Source organism: Somniosus microcephalus, chromosome 2 (genome assembly GCF_052327205.1).
Source record: "Somniosus microcephalus isolate GS21.2 chromosome 2, FLI_Smic_1.0, whole genome shotgun sequence".
NCBI lineage: Eukaryota > Metazoa > Chordata > Chondrichthyes > Squaliformes > Somniosidae > Somniosus > Somniosus microcephalus.
This window is the reverse complement of record NC_140988.1, coordinates 171,944,606-171,967,268: the sequence shown is the minus strand read 5'-3', so window position 1 is coordinate 171,967,268 and position 22,663 is coordinate 171,944,606. Positions and strand designations below refer to the sequence as shown.

The 22,663-nt window shown below is 43.1% G+C and overlaps 1 protein-coding gene across 13 annotated transcripts in view; it reads left to right on the top strand.

The window, feature by feature from the left end:
- The window catches only part of LOC147123103 (LIM domain-binding protein 2), a 547,106-nt gene that overhangs the window by 225,926 nt on the left and 298,517 nt on the right, over positions 1–22,663 (top strand). For 10 of the 13 annotated variants that reach the window (XM_085966645.1, XM_085966709.1, XM_085966713.1 and 7 more), the window contains exon 2: positions 14,333–14,435. In XM_085966645.1, coding sequence (XP_085822771.1) covers positions 14,333–14,435 — 103 coding nt within the window. Of the gene's footprint in view, positions 1–14,332; positions 14,436–22,663 lie in introns of those variants that run through there. The other 3 variants (XM_085966697.1, XM_085966663.1, XM_085966654.1) reach the window with 2 other exon arrangements.

The following is a 22,663-nucleotide window of genomic DNA, read 5'->3' as shown; positions in this document are numbered from 1 at the left end:
CTCCATTCTAACCCTTAGAGGAACACTAAAAGATATAAAATTTTTTCATAGAATGACATAGTATGTACAGCACAGAAACAGGCCAGTTGGCCTAACTGGTCCATGCCAGTGTTTATGTTCCACACAAACTTCCTCCTACCGCTCTTTATCTAACCCTATCTGCATATCCTTCTATTCTTTTCTCCCTCATGCATTTATCTAGCTTCCCCTTAAATGCTTCTATGTTAGTCGCCTCAACTGCTTCTTGTGGTGGCATGTTTCACATTATAACCACTGTCTGGATAAAGTAGTTTCTCCTGAATTCCATATTGGATTTATTAATGACTGTCTGATATTTATAGCCCCTAGTTTTGGTCTCCCCCACAAATAGAAATATCATCCCTACGTCTACCTTGTCAAACCCTTTCATAATCTTAAAGAGATCTATCAGGTCATCTCTCAGTCTTCTCATTTCTAGAGAAAAGAGCCCCAGCCTGTTCAATCTTTCCTGATGGGAAAGATTCTCTCAGTTCTGGTATCATCCTAGTAAATCTTTTTCACACCACCTTCAGTGGCCTCTATATTCTTTTCATAATATGGAGACCAGAATGATGAACAGTACTCTTTAAGTGTGGTCTAACCATACAAGTTAAACATAATGTCTCTGCTTTTCAATTCTATCCCTCCAGAAATGAACCCCAGTGATTTATTAGCTTTTTTATACACTTATCAGCTACTTTTAATGATTTGTGAACCTCTAGATAAATTTTCTCCTCTACCCCATTTACATTATTTTCTAAGGAGTATATTGCTTCCTTATTCTTCCTACCAAAATACACCACCTCACACTTACCTATATTAAAATTAATTTCCAAATTACATGCCTGTTCTGCAAGTTTAGCATTTAGCATGTTAAGTACTATTGTGTAAAATGACTAGTCTTTGGCTTCTAATTTTCTTGTTACATGTACAAGTGACTCCTATTAGCAAATGTAAGTACTGCACAAACATTTTCTTACTGTCAATATTATACAATATATAAAAAATTATCTGAGATGTACTTGAGATCAAATTCAGCAGCTTTGCACAAACGACGTGGCAACTCGGACAGAAAGCTACAAATTTGCAGATTTTTTAAAAACTTGCAGTCAGCAACAGTTACTAATAGCAAGCAAGCATAAGCTGAGCCAATCAAATTGCTTGAAATATATATTTAAAATCCTTTTGACTGGCTTGGATTCTCCACTAAGCCAAGCAATTACTTCTGAAAATAAAAATGCTGTATTATAATAGATATTAAAAAATACTTTTCCAAATAACTGATTAAATGATAGCATTGCATTTTCTTTGTATGCAATGTTTCCCATTGGAGACCTATCCCTCCCTGAGCTGATATTCTTCCTAGAGCAAAACTGGCATGTAAAGAGACGAGTGCAATTCCAAATAAGCACCTATCCCTAGAATTCCAAAAACAATGCAACACATGAACTCATGACCTTTTTTTAGGTCAATTTTGATGGGAAAGCTATTCATTTTTGGAGAGAGACACACACACACATACAGAGTAATCTTTGTTTTGTGATGTGTTCTAAATGGTTACAGCAGTTGACTTTTTAATTTTATTGAGTAGTCGAAACAACTATATTCTTCTAAAATGATTTATTGATGTATCCATCTGAAGGTGGCAAGGAAAATGTTTTATTTTTCAGGCACCAGTTTAAAAAAAAGTTATTTTCCTGTCTTTGAGGATATCTTTTGCAAACCTCTTTCCCAAACCTGTCACTGGAGGTGCACTATCCTCCCTGAACTACCACACCCCAGATCCCTCTGCAATGTTCCCTCTCAAAAATTTTTTCATACGTGGTCCCTTTAAATTTGCTGCGCAGTATCTCTTCCAGCAGCAACAGCTTGTGAGTTGCCTGCGCAGGACCTCCCGATTGGTGTGTGGTAGGAAGAACATTGATCCCCTCCCTTCACAACAGCGCAGCCTCTGACTTACAGATAGCATTAGAGCTCTGATATGTACAATGTAGTTTACTATATCAGAGGTTGCTTATATCGTAGATACAGCATGTTACCATGTGTGACAAGCAATTCTTTGCACTATAAAATGTGGCATTGCATAATATATATATATCTTGCAGTGTATTGCTAAATAGTTAAGCAACTGAATTTATTTTATTTATATTTATTTATCTCAGAACTCAAACATGTAGAAACAAAATTATTAATATAAATAGTGGAAATTTTGCGAAGATTACAACATTAATTCAAATTTGTGGGAAGGTCCTGAATAAAAGTTCTGAGTTAAAAGATGTTTACTTAAGCAGGACATTTCAGTAACATTAAGTACTGCTGCAGATATTTGTTAAATAAGGAAAGGTGAAATTAGCTTGAGCTTTTCGTAAGTTTTATATATTCTTTTGCTTCCAAATAAGAACCTAGGTCCTAACAAATGGACAGTAAAGAGTTGCCTCCTGTGTTGCAAGCTAGATTTATTTACTGATGTCACAGCCTTATGTGTGGAAAGCAAATTCATATATTTACCTACATTACAACAGTGATTACACTTCAACGGTACTTCATTGGCTGTAAATCACTTTGGGACATCCAGTGGTCATGAAAGGCACTATATGAATGCAAGTCTTTCTTTTCTTTTACCTCCCTATAGTGGGTAAGGAAAAGATCATTTGCATAATTTTCAGGAAGCAGTTAAAACGCCCTTATTTCAGTATCTCTTAAAAGAACTCTTACAAGCTTCTTTCAAATCTTTTCAACAAAAGCTTGTATTTATATTGTGTCTTTAATACAGTAAAGTGTCCCAAGGCACTTCACAGGAGTGTTATCAAACACAATTTGACACAGAGCCACATTAAAGATATATTAGGACAGGTGACCAAAAACTTGGTCAAAGAGGTAAGTTTTAAGGAGCGTCTTAAAGAAGGAAGGAGAGGTGGAGGGGCTTAGGGCGGTGCCTAGGGCCCAGGCAGCTGATGGCATGGGCGCCAGTGGTGGAGTGATTAAAATCGGGGATCTGCAAGAGGCTAGAACTGGAGGAGCGCAGATATCTGAGGGTTGTAGGGCTGGAGGAGATTAGAGATAGGGAGGGGTGAGGCCATAGAGGGATTTGAAAACAAGAATAAGAATTTTTAAATTGAGGTGCTGCCAAACCAGGAGCCAATGTAGGTCAGCGAGCACAGGTGCGATCGGTGATAGGGACTTGATGAAAGTTAGGATGCGGGCAGTAGAGTTTTAGATGAGCTCAAGTTTATGCAGGAAGATGGGAAGCCGGCCAGAAGAGCATTGGAATAGTCAAGTCTAGAGATAACAAAGACTTGGAAGAGAATTTCAGCAGCAGATGAGCTGAGGCAAGGGCGGAGACGGGCAATGCTACAGGTGTGGAAGTAGGCATTCTTGGAGATGAAGAGGACATGTGGCCGGAAGGTCATCTCAAAGTCAAATAAGACACCAAGGTTTCAGTACAGAGATGCAATTTCACACCCCAGCGCTCACCTTACAATAACAATATCTGACCTGCCGTGAGCAACTTCACGATAGATCTTGTGTGATCATGCAGTCATGGGATCTTTGCAGCGTGGAGCAAAGGCAAGGTGCTTACCCGTATGAAAAGGAACAATCCAAGAGAGAGTCATCACTGAACGGCCCTTGTGCATCTCCAAATGGTCACTAGAGCAGGATTGGCAGTAGCCTGGGCACAGTTTGCTTGCCTGCTGTCTCAGCTAGAGGATACAATGTGGCCTGGGGAGAACTGAAGCTGGAGACAATACTGGGAGCAAAAACAGCCTGGTAGTAGGGGCCAGCACAGTAATATTTACCGTGGAACATTTCAATTGGTCTTTTACAGTTTCTTTGTAAGGGTTGGAGTGCTCAGTATTGTTGTGATTCTGCTACCCAAATTAGTAACATCTGGGTGTAACAAATTGAAATGTTGTGCAAATGTGCTACAGCAGCCTGGCCCTTATGGGCACCATCTCCACCAGAAAAGTGTTTGCTTTCAAGCATAAGTCACATCACAACACATCATTGCACTTGCATATAACTTTGGCCCGGATTTTGCTCTCAGCGACAAACAAACCGTGCCAGCCATTCATTACACTTACACTTTCCCACAGAATTTCGATGGAATTTTGCACCGGAACTTGCGGTTATTAGAGAGCAAAAACATCTTGGCGCCCTCTACAGGGAATCTGGGACCTGTGTGAACAGGACAAGCGAGGGTGTATCTCCTTAACCAATCAGATTGAAGAATCCTTACTGAGACATACAGGCCACGATTTTACTTACCTCGGCGGGTCTGAGGTGGGCGATGTCGGTGGCGGGTCCCGACCCCGCTGCTGGCTCCATCCCGCTCTGTGAAATTACTTTCCGTTAATGGGGCTTGTTCAGCCCATCCAGCTCGTTACCTGGCCAATTAGAAGAAGCGGGTCTGGTGACGTCATTTCATGATGCATCATCAACCGGTTTCCTTAAAGGGACCATGGCCACCTTTATGTTGACATTTGTGCAGTCAGTATTTTCCAGCATTGAGGTGCTGCAAACACTGACAATGACTGCACAGAGGTGCAGGGCTGCACCCAGGTTCTCCCCTGACTCCTTCCATATACCTATGGAGGGAGTCTCAGCACGCAGGGAGGTCCTCTTCCCTTCCGATGGGCGGAAGACACCTCCCCAGGAGACCAAAAACAGCCTGGTTGTACATTGGACAGAAATGCACAAGCAGGAATGTCGTCAGGAGGACCTGGGTGCAGTGGAGCAAACCTTTCAATTATCTCAGTAGATCACGAAAGGTTAGTACAAAGCCACACAATACAATACAATACAATACAAATCGCTTTATTGGCATGATAAGGTACATCTTATGTTGCCAAAGCATCAAAATACATTTATGGTTGAACACATAAACGCGGTTCCATTCATACAGTGTATAAACAGGTATATCCCTGAGTTTATAAATATATTTTCGCCTTGTTTATATATACTCTTGTCTTAGTTTACTGGTTGTCCCTCTGTTCATGGCAAGCTGTAACATAGTGTGCCGCCAGTGTTACACAGCTTCTCTCCTCCCCCAGTAGGAATGGGAGTTTTTGGTTGTCAGTCAGATTTCTGAATTCAGGGCATATTTGTGAGAATTTTTGATAGAAATTCTCTCTGATGCCCTGATATTTTCCACAGGCTGTGAGGAAGTGCATCTCTGTCTCAACTACTCCCTGACTGCAGTGAGAGCATATCCTGTCTTCTCTTGGCAGCCTGGTCTGCCTGTGTCTGCCTTTTTCGATCGCTAGGCTATGTTCGCTAAGTCTGTACCTTGTCAAGGTTCTTCTCAGTTTGTTATCCTTTACCATGGTCAGGTAATCAGCTATGTTGTATTGTCTGTTTAGGGCCAAGTAGCAATTGAGTTTGCTTTGGGTTTTTGTTGTTTCTGCCCAATATGACAGATATTTTTCCTTTTGCTTAGCGACGATTGTGTTGGGTCGAATTCTTTGTGTTACCCTGTCACTGTCCTGGGACTGGTTATTGTTAGTATTGTTATTAGTTACTTTATTGAGTCCCAGGACTAGTTGACTGAGGGTATTCTTCTTTATGGTCAGCTCTTGGCATTTCAGGGCGTCGTAGCGATAGCATTGGGGGTTGCTCATTTGTAGGTGATTCCAAAATTTGGTGGCTCTTTTTTGGATAGTGATTATTAATGGGTATTGGCCTAGTTCCGCCCTGCATGCGTTGTTTACTGTTTTCCTTTGAGTCCGGAGGATACTTTTACAGAATTCCGCATGTAGGATCTCAATTGGGTGTTTGTCCCATTTTGCAAAATCTTGTTGTGTTAGTGGTCCCCAGACCTCACTGCCATAGAGTGCAATTGGTTCAATTACTGATTTGAAAATTTTGAGCCAAATGCTAATTGGGATTTCTATTTGGATTGATTTTTTGATGGCATAGAAAGCCCTTCTTGCTTTCTCTTTCAGTTCATTCACAGCCAGTTTGAAGTTTCCCGTAGAACTGATTTTTAAGCCCAAGTATGTGTAGTGAGTGGTTTGTTCAATTTTGGTTGTTCCTACTGTGAAATTTATTGTGGGTCCATGTTGTTTGGATCTTTGCTGGAACACAAGGACTTTGGTTTTTTGGGGATTTATTGTCTCAACTCACTCAACCTCATCCTGCTGTGCCTCTCATCACATCCCCATCACTCTGCCTTCTCTACCCTACTCTAGCCACCCTTCACACGCACCCTCATCCTAGTGCATACCAACTAATAACACACAAGGATAGGCACTTGGGTGTTTTATCCAATATTTCTGTAAAGTTTGTGTTAATGTGCTGTCAAACATTGAAACCTTTATTTTCAACACTTTCCGTTCTTGGACAGATTTGTGTGCACCTTTGGAAGTGGCTTAGTGAGTTGCAGTGAATGGTGAGACATAATGATACCCCCGCAATGGTGGTGTGAAAGGAATGGCTTGGACATTGTAGGGATGCTTTATGGTGTTGGTGTGGGGTGGTGCCAACCTGGCACATCATGTGGCAGTCAAGGTGTGCAGCGTCAAGTGAAGTAAATTGGCCATGGTGAGGCCATACCTGGTCTCCTGGGCAGCATTGTGGTCAGGTGCTGATGCCCTCTGTCCTGTGCAGCATCAGGTGATTGTGGAGAAGGTTGGTGCTGCTGGTGTGCCTGGTGCTGCTGGTTTTGGGGCTGATCATGGAGGGATTCTGAGGACCAAGGTGAGACAGTATAAAGGGTACCCGTGTTGATGGAATAGATGGCAGGTGAAGTACAGATGACAGAAGCATTCTGTCAATGGTGAGAGAGTTCTTCCATTGAGGTGATACTGGGTGGAAAGTGGAAAGCCTGCAGAATCTGTGCTGGAAATGGACTTTTAAACAGCTTGTGGCTGAGGAAAGTGATGATGTCAGGTGGGAGCTTTTACTGTACAGTTGAAGCTGTCAAGGAATCAGCTGGAGCAATGGCCACTGAACTCGCACCTCAGGTTGACAGCTGTGGCCCCCAGAACAGTGTGGTTCCCATGGCCATGAAGTTAAAGTGAAAAGATAAGTTTAAAAAGCCTATTAGCATCTAGTTGACAGATGCTTAATGAGATTAATTGGGTCCCCCGCCGCTGCCTGTCTGGTCTGCTCAGCGCTGACAGACCCGACATTGGGAAAAGCACGTGGCGGCGAGTTGACAGCGAGGTCCCGACCCGCTGTCAAAAAAAAACACTTTCCCAACCAACCCGCCACCGATCGCGCCCGCTGATCCCCCGCAAAATTCCAGCCACAGAGTCTGAACCAGGAAGTGTCAGTTAGAATATTTAATTCAATGCCATATCATGTACAGTAAGCGAAATAAAGAGAAGGAAAGAAAGATTGGATTAAGAGAGAGAGAGAGAGAGAAAATAGACGGTAAAAAAAAGTTAAATTTTTAAAATCTCCAACAATAAATAAAATTTGAAGGAATGAGACGCCGCACTTGTAAAAGTTAATTTTCAGTGCCAGAGAGGTTGTTTGACTGTAATTAAGACTTATAGCCCTGTTTAAAAATTCACTTACTCTTCAATGAACAAGCCCTAAAGTTTCTGGTGACTTTAGTTCCTATGTCTGAGGTAAGTACTTCACGCCGTTCAATGAATTGTGAGTCTCTCGGCGAGATATTGTTGTTGCTCAGCTTTTGGCGGAGCAGGGCATCTTGGACAGCAACTTCCTGATTTCCACATTTAACTGCACATGTGCGGTCGCCAGAAGTTACTGTCCAATTTCCACGTAAATAACCGTGAGCGCTGTTAGCCTCATTGTTCGTTCTACCACAACATCTGGACCAACATCATGACTAATTTGACTCATAGCCTTTCTGACTTTTCTCCCTCTCCAAACAAAATAAGTTTGCCAAATATTTTTTCACAAAGCAAATGCCCCTTTCAACACCTTGTTATATTCTGACACTACTGGAAAGGAACATGTGAAAATGCATTTCAGCCTGTTTACATTGATAATTCATTGGTTAGATATACCAATTGATATGGCACCATGCTTTACTAACTAGGATGATCACAGTCCTGAATTAGCTGATCTCATGATAAGATAAAATCTAGAGTGAGAAAGGACCATCCAGTCCCTCAAGCCTGTTCCTTCCTGAGTCCATGTATAATTATTCAATCATGGACTCCCCTCCAACACAATCTGTTGATCCCTCTCCTTTATAAAGAAAAAAACGTTCATTTTTATAGCGCCTTTCACAATTTCAGAGCATTCCAAAGTGCTTCACAGCCAATTAAGTTTCTTGAAGCATAGTTACTGTTGTAATGGCGGGGGTGGGGGGGAACACGGCAGATAATTTACGCACAGCAAGGCCCCAGAAACAGCAGTAGATGAACAACCAGATAATCTGTTTTGATGATATTGGTTAAGGGATTAATATTGGCCAGGACACCAGCAGAACTCCCCTGCTCTTCTTCGAATAGTGTCATGGGATCTTTTACATCCACCTGAAAAGGCAAATGGGGCCTTGGTTTAACATCTCATCCAATAGATGGCACTTCTGACAGTGCAGCACTTCCCCAGCACTGCACTGAAGTGTCAGTAAAATTATATGCTCAGGTCTCCGGAGTGGAGCTTGAACCCACAAGTTTCTGACTCGGAGGCAAGAGTGCTACCACTGAGCCAAAACCAACACCTATTATAGATACTATTTTTCTTTCCTGAATTCCCCTATAATGAATGAAGGGAATATACAATAAATGGTAGGATATTGAGAAGTGTAGAGGAACAGAGGGACCTTGGAGTGCATGTCTACAGATCCCTGTAGGTAGCAGGACAGGTAGATAAGGTGGTTAAGAAGGCATATATTATAGGCTTTTAGCTTTTTTTGAAAAAAAAGCAAGATGAATGTTTTAGTAACATGCAGTTTGCAGATTTAGGGTTGTGAAAATTCAATGACATTGTAAGGAATAAGCAATGAGATAACGCGGAGAATTCTGTGTCCTTTGGAATTAAAGTTACATTGACGTGCAAAGATATATATGGAAACATGAAGGATTGTCTGGGAAAGCTGTACAATTTAAGTCAATATAATTCTTGTAAACACTGAAGTGGTGACATTTTAGCTGGAATAACAGATTACTGTGTAATACTTGTTGAGCACTGTAATTTTTTTTACATCCAACAGGGTCAACATCTGCTTGAGTGAATTATGTAAAAACTTTCCTGTATTGATGTCAGGGTAAACTGCAGCATTTCTCATCATTTATTCACCATTTCCATTGTTGTTGGATTATGAATTGACTGTACCTGCTGATTGTTGCTGATCAGTGCATATCAAAGCCTGTGGATTCTTTTCATAAATCCGAGAGGCTGTCTTCCTGTGATCTTTTCTACAAAATGCCCTGACACATCTATAAATTATTTTGACAAGGGTGATATGTGAAAATCAATATCCGTTTATCAGGTGTCATCGAGTGGACTTTCATGCTAGTTGGCTTGATGTAGGACCTCTTCAAGAGCTGTGTAATTGAATAGGGCTGAGGCCGTAGAAAGTGCCGATTGTCGACTGACACTGATAAATATCCTTTCAACAGGTTTGCTGCAACCACGTTTGATGCATACACTGAACGTAAAATCGCAACTTGCCCTAAATCCATTTTCAGAAGGAGCACTGGTTTCTTGTTCAGTAGCTTATGAAGTGCATTATTTGAAAAAATTATGAATGGTGCTTTTTACTTTTTTTGTTCTGTTTTTGCTGATGGCTTATTTTAAAGGTATGTTATCAAAAGAAAGGATTTGAAGCCCAGGCTGGGATTATAATGGAAAAAATGCACCTGAAGGCAATGATGGATTGTTTAGAATTTTTAAAATCTTTGGCAGTTGTCTTGTGCCGGTATAGTGATTTGAATCAAAATATAGTTTCCTTTAGTGTTAGCTATTTCAAGCACTGAATGTTTAAATTTACCATTACACTATTCCTTGAAGTCCAGCTCTGTCAGATAAATGAGTTAATACATAGGATATTGCACCACTGTGTGCTGGGAGTGTTGATCTATGAGCATCAGAAGAGCTATGAAGGTCTTTCTCAGGGCTGAAGGAATGTGCAAAGCGTGGTCACCAGTGAGGTATTCTTCTGTAGTGACATCATTTTTCGTGTCACTAGTTAATTATCTTGTTTCTTGGCTATAAAGTACTCAAAGAATGGAATAAATTCATTTGGTTAACTAAAGAATTACGACAGTTAACTGAATGGATAGAAGTCGTGTTGCCCTGACCATCGAAGGAGAAGCAAAATATTGTGACCTGGTACACTTGCATTATGTAATGCTTTTGTGATAAAATACACTGATAAAAAGCTTAATTTTCAGTGTGTAAATTTAACGCATGTATTTCTTTCTGAGGTAGGAGCAAAATATAACTACTTTTCTCTGTCCGGTCCCTCTTTTCTCCCCAGGGACTCTGGATGAGAGCAGTTGAGTGAGCCAATGCCACTGTGAGCTGGCTGTTGGGAAATATTTTCCTTCCCTTCCTTGGGAAGTGCATAGCTTCGTGTCTAACGCTATAGGACTGAGGTTGTGAGGTTAAGTGTGTTGCTGATCAGAGGCACAGACTAGTTTTATAGCACACCTTAGCACTGTGCTACCAGGATATATTCTGTACCGGATGCCATTGCCTTAACATTCAAAATCAGATTGATAATTGAGACCTGCCAATTGCATTTTATAGATAAAATAGCAAAATACTGTGGATGCTGGAAATCTGAAATAACAACAGAAAATGCTGGAAACACTCAGCAGGTCACGCAGCATCCGTGGAGAGAGAAACAGCTAACGTGCGGTCTCCTCTATATTGGGGAGACCAAATGCAGATTGGGTGACCGCTTTGCGGAACACCTCCGTTCAGTCCGTAAGGGTGACCCCAAGCATCCGGTCGCTTGTCACTTTAATTCCCCGCTCCACTCCCACTCTGACCTCTCTGTCCTCGGCCTCTTACACTGTCCCAATGAAGCTCAACGGAAGCTCGAGGGACAGCACCCCATCTTTCGATTAGGCACTTTACAGCCTTCTGGTCTCAACATTGGGTTCAACAATTTCAGACATTCCAGTCGTGAATGGTGGTGGACCATTAAACAACTAACTGGAGAAGGAGGCTCCATGAATATCCCCATCCTCAATGATGATGGAGCCCAGCATGTGAGTGCAAAAGACAAGGCTGAAGCGTTTGCAACCATCTTCAGCCAGAAGTGCCAAGTGGATGTTCCATATTGGCCCACTCCTGAGGTCCCCACCATCACAGAAGCCAGTCTTCAGCCAATTCGATTCACTCCACGTGATATCAAGAAATGGCTGAGCACACTGGATACAGCAAAGGCTGTGGGCCCCGACAACATCCAAGCTATCGTGCTGAAGACTTGTGTCCCAGATCTAGCTGCGTCTCTAGCCAAGCTGTTCCGGTACAGCTACATCACTGGCATTTATCCAACAATGTGGAAAACTGCCCAGGTATGTCCTGCCCACAAAAAGCAGGACAAATTCAATCCGGCCAATTACTACCCGTCAGTCTACTCTCAATCAACAGCAAAGTGATGGAAGGTGTCGCCAACAGTGCTATCAAGCGGCACTTATTCACCAATAACCTGCTCACTGATGCCCAGTTTGGGTTCTGCCAAGACCACTCAGCTCCCGACCTCATTACAGCCTTGGTCCAAACATGGACAAAGGAGCAGAATTCCAGAGGTGAGGTGAGAGTGACTGCTCTTGACATCAAGGCAGCACTTGACCGAGTGTGGCATCAAGGAGTCCTAGTAAAACTGAAGTCAATGGGAATCGGGGGGTGGGGTGGGGGAGACGCTCCATTGGCTGGAGTCATACCTAGCACAAAGGAAGATGGTTGTGGTGGTTGAAGGTCAAACATCACAGCCCCAGGACATCGCTGCAACAGTTCCTCAGGGCAATGTCCTAGGCCCAACCATCTTCAGCTGCTTCATCAATGACCTTCCCTCCAACATAAGGTCAGAAATGGGGCTGTTCGCTGATGACTGCACAGTGTTCAGCGCCATTCACAACTCCTCAAATAATGAAGCAGTCCATGCGCGCATGCAACAAGACCTGGACGACGTTCAGGCTTGGGCTGATAAGTGGCAGGTAACATTCGCGCCACAGAAGTGCCAGGCAATGACTCTCTCCAGCAAGTGAGAGTCTAACCAACTCCCCCTGACATTCAACGGCATTACCATTGCCGAATCCCCCACCATCAACATCCTGGGAGTCACCATTGACCAGAAACTTAACTGGACCAGCCACATAAATACTGTGGCAACAAGAACGGGTCAGAGGCTAGGTATTCTGCGGTGAGTGTTTCACCTCCTGACTCCCCAAAACCTTTCCACCATCTACAAGGCACAAGTAAGGAGTGTGATGGAATACTCTCCACTTGCCTGGATGAGTGCAGCTCCAACAACACTCGAAGCTCAACACCATCCAGGACAAAGCAGCCCGCTTGAATGGCACCCCATCCACCACCTTAAACACTCATTCCCTCCACCAGCGGTGTACCGTGGCTGCAGTGTGTACCATCTACAAGATGCACTGCAGCAACTCGCCAAGGCTTCTTTGGCAGCACCTCCCAAACCAGCGACCTCTTCCACCTAGAAGGACAAGGGTAGCAGGCGCATGGGAATACCACCACCTCCAAGTTCTTCTCCAAGTCACACACCATCCTGACTTGAAAATATATCGCCGTTCCTTCATCGTTGCTGGGTCAAAATCCTGGAACTCCCTATCGAACAGCACTGTGGGAGCACCTTCACCACACGGACTGCAGCGGTTCAAGAAGGCGACTCCCCACCACCTTCTCGAGGGCAATTAGGGATGGGCAATAAATGCTGGCCTTGCCAGCAACCCTACCATTCTCAACTTGGCAGGTGGAGGGAACGTGACTCTGCAGGTGCTTTTTCTTGACACTGACACAGGTTGGCTGAAATAGGAAGGAGTTCCAATTTGAAGCCCCAATTAAGTCATTTTTTTCTTGGGATGTGGTTGACTGTATTTACTCCATCACTAGTTGCCCTGAGAAAGTAATGTTGGACCTTCTCCTTGAACCTTTATCCTTGTGATGATAGTGCTCCTGTAATGGTGTTAGCTAAGTAATACCAGGATATTGACCCAGCAATGCTGAAGGAACAGCGATATAGGTGCAAATCAGGCTGGTGTGTGACTTGGGAGGGGAAGCCGGAGATGATGGTGTTTCTGCAACATTGCTGATCATCGTCTCCTAGGTGATAGCGGTTGCGGATGGAGGGAGGTGCTATCAAAGTAAGTTGCTGCTTTGCGTCCTGTAGATTGTACATACTGCATCCACTGTGAACATTGAGTTCAGTGGCGGGGCTACCGATCAAGAGAATCATTTTGTGCTAGATTATGTCGAGATTCTTGAGAGTTTGGTGGCTGCACCCATCATGGAGAACAGTTTCAAATCCTTAATATGTAAAATATCACATTGTATACTGCGTAGCATTGATTATTGTTTTCCTTACACTTACTTTTTTTCTTCTGTTCTTCTTCCCTTCACTACCTAGTAGTACGCTTACTTCACTGCTCCAGAAGATATGCATGAGCTTGTTTCAAATTTATTTTTATGCTGCTAAACTTGTCCCCTAGGGGAAACGTAAATCAAATATAGAGAATGGACTTTAATTCAACCTCCAACTAGAGAAATCAACACTGTTTCCAGCCTGTCTTTTTTTTTGTTTAATTTATCATTGTTATTATTTGTAGCTTTGCCTACAGATTTGTGACAACATTATTTTCTTCTTCCTGAAGCTATTCTACTTGTGTGTTTCTGGACCGTGAATACACTGTACCTATTTGCAGAATGAGAGAATGTGTCTTCACAGTTGCTGTTCCCCACACTGTGAGCTCCTGATCTTGCCCGTGTCACTGCCATTGGGACAAGTGCAGAGTAATCTCCTCCTCCTCTGTTGAAGAATAATGAATGATTTAGGAGAGCTAAAAAGAGTAAACATTGGGGTAAATGTTCGTCTTCACCACATGGGTGGTATTCCAGTGGAGCGGATTGCCCGCCCGTTATTATATCCGCTCGATATTCACTCCATTGATGAAATGAAAATCGGATGGGTTCTATAATGGGCGGGCGATCCGCTTCACCAGATTACCACCCATGCGGTGAAGATGAGCATTTAACTGCATAATCTTTGAAATGAGGAAAAATGTAGTGCTTGTCTTTATTTTTCAAAATGACTGTAATTTTCAGATTGAGCACATTCTGTATGCAGTTTTATGTTGTATCTAATTCAGTTGGACATTCAGCACTGATTGTTTCCTTTTGGAAAATTCTTTGTCCACAGGAGAGTGACAACCTGTGGTGGGATGCCTTTGCTACAGAGTTTTTTGAAGATGATGCAACATTAACACTTTCATTCTGTTTGGAAGATGGACCAAAGAGATACAGTAAGAGACCATTTTATTTGACTTAGACCAACTTGTATAAATGTTCTGAAGTGCTCTTTGAGATAGGAAATTTGAGGGCAAAGAAAATCTTTCCAGAAGCCAATTGATTCACCATCACAATGTTGGTCTTTCTGTTCCTGTTAAAGGTCGCATTGCTTGATGTTGTCTTTATGCCACATTTACAGTTTGGTTATGCAGTGGATGAGGAGATCATCTGTAGTCATGAACATTCATATGCCAATCAGGAAATTTCTGTTGATTTCAAATAATGTTCAACATACTTGAGTTAAAATAGAAGCAGTCTTCCCATACCAAAATTCAGAAGTGTCTATGGAAAAGCAACCAATGCATTTGTTCAGAAACCACTTAAGTAAAGTTGCTTTGGGGTTTGGAACAGCTTATTTGAGATGTTAGACACATGGATGGACACACATTGGAGTAGATAATTCTAATCTTTCTGAATGCTGACTTTATTTCAACCACCCTAACCAGTTTGTGGCTTCAGTTGCAGCCAAATGTCAAAAACAAACCAACTCTCAGATGACCAGGAAACTTCTGTTCTTATGTATTAATTTTTTTTTACTCATAGTGGCACAACTGGGGAATAAATAGTTTGGGCCAGCTTTTACATCAAATAATGGTCATCCATATAATTTAGGGAGGGGGGGCTCCCACATAAAAGGAAAGAAAGAAAGACTTGCATTTATATAGCGCCTTTCACGACCACCGGGCGTCTCAAAGCACTTTACAGCCAATTAAGTACTTTTGAAGTGTGGTCACGATTGTAATGTGGGAAACGCGGCAACAATTTGCGCACAAACAGCAGTGTGATAATGATCAGATAATCTGTTTTTGTTATGGTGGATGAGGGAGAAATATTGGCCAGGACACCGGGGATAACTCCCCTACTCTTCTTCGAAATAGTGCCATGGCATCTTTTACGTCCACATGAGAGAGCAGACGGGGCCTCAGTTTAACGTCTCATCTGAAAGACGGCACCTCCGACAATGCAGCACTCCCTCAGCACTGCAGTGTCAGCCTAGCTTTATGTGCTCAAGTCCCTGGAGTGGGACTTGAACCTACAACCTTCTGACTCAGAGGCGAGTGTGCTACCCACTGAGCCACAGCATAACTGCCATCCAAAACTGCTGTTTAGAAACTACTGAAAAGGAACTACAGGGGTTTTCGACTTATTTTTATTTTAAAACAGCTAATGTATGATTTAAGTCTAATTATTGTACTCTTGTGTCTTACGGCTTCCATGCATTATTCAACTTGTAAGTAAATCTGACCAGATAGCTTTAAACTACACGCATTGGTCTGATATTAGGGTTTATTGGCCCTTCGGAAGAGGCCGCAAAATATGGTGAGCATCCCACGTAATCTCCAGTGAGGAAAGTACTGCAATTAGAGGTTAATTGTTAAATCTGGGCACGCTAACCCACGCTCCGTATATGGAAAGTACACATCTTGGTTCGTAGGCGACTGTCTGCTTACTGCAAAAGTATTGGGGAAAAGCCAACAGTTTACTTGCACTATATGCAATTAACTCCTCAGCTAGAAATGATAATGTGTGAATTGCAATGCTGATTGGAAACCTGTCAGAAAAATTAATTGCTGATCACTTGTACAGTCAGAAAGTGCTTTTTTCCCCCAAAGTGCTATCAGTGTTTTCTGATGCACAGTGAGCAGCATCAAGGCCACTAGTTATGTCAAATAATGGCTGCAGCAAAGCACTGGGACAGGTGGTAGAGAGACAGCATGCATGTGGAAGCTAACCCCATGTCTGCCGATGATATCACCGCAATATCGGGTGGCCCGGCTGGCCTCCAGCCGTGGAAATAGGTCAGACTGGGGAGGGGGCTATGGTGAGCAGTGCACTTCTGGTGCAGAATGTGTGTCAACATGCCGCCCGCCTAGGTGCCTGTTTTGTGCCTGTATAACAGAGGTGGCGCCAACGAATTTCTAGGCCATGGTATCGACCATGCCTTCAGTGGGAACATGGTGGTAAGTCATACCCCACCATTTTCGAGGCACTTCGGTCTCGTTTGTGCCAGATGGGAGGCCTGAAAATCTCCTCCAGTGTGTCAAGTGCCAGCATTATCCACCATGCTGATCCAATAACTTTTTAAAAATGAAACAGAAAAATCTGTGAAATATGTAAAATTTTTACTCTGTAGCTTAATATCACACTGCATTGTAATTTTGTAAATCAGGTCTGATATAAATAATGTGGCATCAGAGTGGAGGACGCTGTTGATCAGGGTGAGAGTTAAACAAACATTTAATGGCTGTACAGCTGCTTCTCAGTAGGGCCAATGATAAAACTATTCTCAGCTTGAATATAGTTTTTTGAGTTTTTATTGAAAAACAAACAGTCCTTTACAGAAGTTCAGGTAATGTATATTTAATAAACAAATTGGAGGGGAAAAAAGCAAACTGACAAATGAGGTTTATATTTCATTACTTATTAGCCTAATGATTAAAAATGAATTGGTCCTTGAATGGGGTCACTACTTTAGTGACTGAACAAGTTGAATTCCATTTTTTTTTGTGTGGAAATACTCATTTTATTTTGTGAAACTCATTCCCATGATCCCCATCCATTTGCATTTAGGACCATGAAAACCAATTCAATTTTATGACCTGATTATAGGATTCTGTTGGTGTTTTGTGGATCTGTACTTCTGTCCATTTTTCTGAGACAGCCACAAACCAGTGACCTTGGACAGGAAGCATCTTGTTAACAGGAAATAATTATGATGTGACAATCGTCTACAATGGCCTTACCCGTGAGAATATTCTGATCAAAAATACTTAACAATGCCCCCCCCACCCCATTTTTTTTTCTCTAAATTTTAAAAGATTTTAAAATCTCACCACTTCCTAAGTGGAGCAGCCATTTTGTGGCGAATCATGACATTTTGGTACGAAGGGCTTAGGTCCTAGACTTTACTAAGCACCTTCCCCCACCCCAACTGTTGCTATGTCAAAAGCTGACACTGAAGCGTTGTCTTTAAGCACTCAGCTTTAAACATTCGGCAAAGGTAGCTGTTCCAATCAGAAACTGCATGGGAAGCTGTTTTTTAAACAATATTTCCCACTTAGAAGTAGGTTTATTTGTTTAAAATCTACAAAAACGCTCCAGAATAGGACTGTCCGAGTATTTCTTTAACTCTGTATTGGTACTCGATGCCCATACCCAAATCAGTCCCCGTTTCATCTTCCCTCCGATCGATTTCCATGAAGTAACTTTACAAACGTTGCAAGAACGTGAGAGGCTGTTTCCACTGCTGCTCCCTGCCACGACTGGCAAGCGCATAATAGTTTGTTTTTAGTGTTTCGAACACTTTTGGCATACAACTTCCTGAAGTGTTATATCTGAGTGAGAATGTTTTCACCGTTCTTCTTTTATTCTTTTGAGATATTCTTAAAACATCAAGTTGAAAAACTATTCTGCAGCAACTATTTATCCCTCTTTAATACATTAAAAGTGACTTTTTATTTTGTGTGGCCCCTCCACACTGTCAGTGGGTTATAATATCCGCTGGAAATACACAACAGGTCTGTCCGCACCTGAAAAGAGAGAAGACAGGTTGACTTTTCAGTCACAGGCCTGTTATCCATGTTCTGATGAAGAGCCTACACCTGAAATATTAACCTGTCTTTTCTCTGAGTGCTGATGGACCTGTTGAGTATTTCCATCATTTTTGGATTTTTTCCCCTCTATTTATGAGAGATATATGTGTATAAGGAACATGTATGTGCCTGACCTATGACCTGTTTGTTGTCAGAGGTGTCTAACAAAATAATATTCCTCCCCCTGGCAATAGTGTGTTTAATCTGGGCTCTTCTATGTACAGAATGGCTGGCAGGGTGACACTAGGACTTCAAACCAACCCCTCGAATTGCATTTTGGTCATTCCTTTTATCTTTGTTGTACTCTTGCACTGTGATTAAATGTCATCAGGTATGAAGCAATGCCAATTCGGAATAAAAACTCTCAGAATAAAATGTGCTTGATGTCGAAATGCAATGTTACTGTAAATCAAAATACAGATGATTGGTGCAGGTGTATATAAAGATATAAAACAAGAGTTTTAGGCAGCAGAGGCTGACTTAAAATGTATCTGAAAGGAAACCCTTTCCCAATGACTAGAAATAACAGTATGTTTTTGTAATGCGAACAACTGCTTTCCTGTTAAGGAAAGCATCACTGGGTAAGTGATAACAGTGTTCAGTTCACCTCTTTAAAAGCCATAGATAATTCTGCAAAGGTCCTAAAATGACACCCTGTAGCAGTGATAAGAATAGCTGATAGGGTGCGATTAAGTCCATTGACATTGGCAGGTATCAGATTTGTTAGATGTCTTATCAGTCAGCAAGGCACAGAAGTTGTAGGGCAAAAGACAATTAATGTCCAGTCAAATCAGTTGCTGTACCTTTCCTTGTGAACTCCGCTCCAGATAAGGGGTTTGTCCTGGAATAAAATGTTTGTGCTGTCAATGTAATGCAAACCTGTTGTGGTAAATCTCCAGCCAATCTTTTCAGTGGGTATGTATGTTTTGTTGGATATGTATGTTCCCAGAGAGTAGTAACATGAATATACTGGGCACTGGGACTGGGTTGTAAGAATACATTTTGAATGCAGATTTTTTTCAATACACAGATTAACTGGAATACTAATTTATGAACAAAGAGGAAGTTCTTTAGTTATTGTAAGTTACATGAGAGTGGTAGACTTGTGGGAATGAAGAACCTTTTATCAGAAAAAGTGTGTGTACATACATAATATATATACTAGAACAGTGTGAAATTAGCTTAACAGGACAAGATTTATATTAAAATGTATCACAGATCCTGATCAGAGCTTTCCAAATGATGAACACTAGTTTTCCTGTTCTACATGTAGTTTGTGTGTGCGCGCGTCTACATTTTACATTGTATTTCAAGTATTAGGATATCTGGTTGCAAGTGTTGCAACCTGATTGGTAAAGATGTAGTATTCCAGCAGCTACAGCGAATAGATCGCAGTCGTGTTGTCCGAGTTCCTTACTTTTCCCGGGGCACTGCTGACTTTGCCCAATTTGGGCCACGGTTGAAATCTCCCCCACCACTACAATTAATACCTGCGGCTTCCTCTCTTTCAGTCAGTTCCTTATCTAACTCTATGGCTGGAATTTTCACCTTGGAGTCAGGGTGGGTGCGTGCGGGCCACGTAACGTGTCGCCATCCTGAAGTTTTCAACAGCGTGTTCTGCACTGCGCGTTTAACTGAATTGGATCAATTGAAACAGTCATGCAGGTTGCCCGGCCAATTAAATGGAGCGGGTCTGATGACGTCACTTTCAGCTCAGATATTTAAAGGAGCCTTGCACACATCCCAGTTGAACGTTGTTGGAGGAGATACACAGTTGGTTAGGAGAGGTGGCTATTATATATCGAAGAGTTTTGTGTGAGTGCAAGCAAGGATGGAGTTGCTGCGCCCAGGTTCTTGGATGCCTTCCTGGAAGTCCTGGTTCAGGGAGTCAGAGCACGGAGGGAGGTCCTATTCCTAGATAGCGACAGGAAGAGAGCAGCCAGTGAAACCAAGAGGGCATGGCTGGAGATCACACAAGAAGTGAGCATCGAAGTATTGTCAGCTGCTCCTGAATTCAATGTTGCAAGAGAATTAATGATCTCATGAGGTCAGGAAAGGCGAGTGTACTGCCACATTCAACTACATCCTGATGTGTGTGTGTGTGTGTCATCCCAACCCCGTCACTCTGCCTTCCCAAGCCTACTCCTGCATGTCAATCCTCACACCAACCATCCCTCACTGTCTATACACCTGCTCACATCCCCATCTGACTATCCGCCACTGACATTCACCCTCAGCCCAATGCAATCCTACAAAGTAACGCCACAGAAGGAGGCCATGTGGCGATGTCATACCACTCCCTCATAGTCACTCTCTACAGATGTAGCCCATACATCCCTTACACTCATTCCATCACTCTCACTCAAAGTTCTCCTCTTTCCCTCCTTGCAGGAGAAGAGAGCCCAGAACAGGAGAGAAAGAGAAAGAACTGAAGGTGGCCCTCCAATATATACTAATTTGACGCCAACAGTGGAGGATGCTCTTGAAATAAGTGGAGTGGCAGCTGCTGGTGGTGGGAGATGGAGAGAGGGGGACCTCCCAGCAACCTAGTGACAAAATTAAATACCTGTTGTGCCGGTACCTTTCTACCTAGACACAATTTAGTACTCAGAACTCAGAGATTCAAACATGAAGTGCTTTATTGGAAGGAAAGGAAGTTCTGGCAAGTTCCGAACAAAGAGAGCTAAACTTAACTGAGAGCATACCCAACCATTTATCTCCTGTGACAGCGCCACCACAGGTGGGAGGAGAACACACAATAGAACACACAATACATAACATTTCCCCCCCTCTTAAATGGAAGGTCCACATTATTCCTCAATAGGTAAGTTACTTTCAATACACTCAACTAACCTAGGGTAGAGGTAGACTGCCTCAAACCCTGACTTTACCCTGGGGTTTATTCTGCCCCAGTCTTGTGGGTAAGTCATTAAGCCTACAGATCCAAGCGTCTTGGAGGCCGCCGCTCTCTGACAGGATACTGGCGGTCATTGCTGGCTTCCACAGCAGTAGGCATTGACACAGGCCTGGATGGAGAAGATGCCTGTGTCAGTTGAAAGTCAGGAGTTTGCACAGGTGGAACAGTCTCTTTGACTTCCTGTGTTGGAGAAGAGCACTGTGGCAAAGGATGCTGGTTTGCGGTATCATTTGGAAACAGTTCAGGCCAACCAGCCGTTGGAGCCTCTGTGGCTGTCTCTGCTCCTAGCAACAGTTGATCTGTGTGTCTTCTCCAGACGACGTCCTCAGCAGTCTCAACCGTGTAAGACACAGGGCCCGTCTGCGCGATCACCGTAGCAGGAACCCATTTCGGTCCAGTGTTGTAGTTTCGAGCTAGGACGTGCTCTCCTGGATGAAACCGTCTCTCCTTGGCTCTTTTCTCTCTCTTTTCAACTTGAGCTTGTTGTTGACGATGGACAACCTGCTCTGCCCTTGGAGGTTTGAGTAAGTCAAAACGTGTCCGCAACAGCCTCTTCATGAGCGAAGCGGGGGAAGTTTTGGTTGTGGCATGCGGCTCGTTCCTGTAGGACAACAGGAAGCTGTTCAGACGTTGGTGGATTGAGCCCTGACCTTGCGATGCCTTCAAGGCGTGCTTCAAAGTTTGCACGAACCTTTCTGCCTGGCCGTTAGTAGAGGGATGATAGGGCGCAGACCTGATGTGTTGGACACCATTCACATGCAGGAAGGTTGCAAACTCCTGTGATACAAATTGTGGACCATTGTCACTTACGAGTTGTTCCGGTGAGCCATAACGGCTGAACATCTCACCAAGTTTCTCAATTGTTTTCTCTGCCGTGGTAGACCTCATCACAGCGACCTCCGGCCACTTGCTACGAGCGTCCACAACCACCATAAACATCTTCCCTTCGAAAGGACCGGCGAAGTCCACATGTACTCGCTGCCACACTTCTGCAGGCCAATCCCAGGGGTGTAGGGTTGCCAGCTGTGGAACATTCCGGACCCTTTGACATGGGGAACATGTTTTGGCTTTCTCCTCAATATTCCCATCGAGACCTGGCCACCAGAAGTAGCTTCTTGCCATTTCCTTCATCCGAACCATCCCACTGTGGCCTGTATGAAGTTGTTGCAGTATAGGTTCCCTCAGAGGTGGCGGAATGATGACACGGCGTCCCCAAAGAAGACAACCTGCCTGGACGGAGAGCTCATTTCTTTTTGAAATGTAAGGTTTCAAACTAGGAGAATTTCCTGTCGCTCTCCCTCGAATGACATCGTCCATTACCTCAGACAGGACTGGATCGTTGCGGGTGTACCTTCGCACCTGAACTGCAGTGACAGGTGCTCCCTCCACTTGTCTAAAGTAGAAGATGTCTATCTGACGAGGCTCTGGGGGAGTAACAGGCAAGGGTAGCCTCGAGAGACTGTCTGCGTTGCCGTGCAAGTCTGATTTGCGATATTTGATGTTGTATGTGTGTCCTGACAACAGTAAAGCCCACCTTTGCATCCTGCTTGCAGCGAGAGACGGAATTCCGGTGTGGGGCCCGAAGATTGAAGTCAATGGACGGTGGTCTGTCAGGAGTGTGAACCTCCTCCCAAACAGGTACTGATGAAATTTTCGAATTCCAAAAACGATT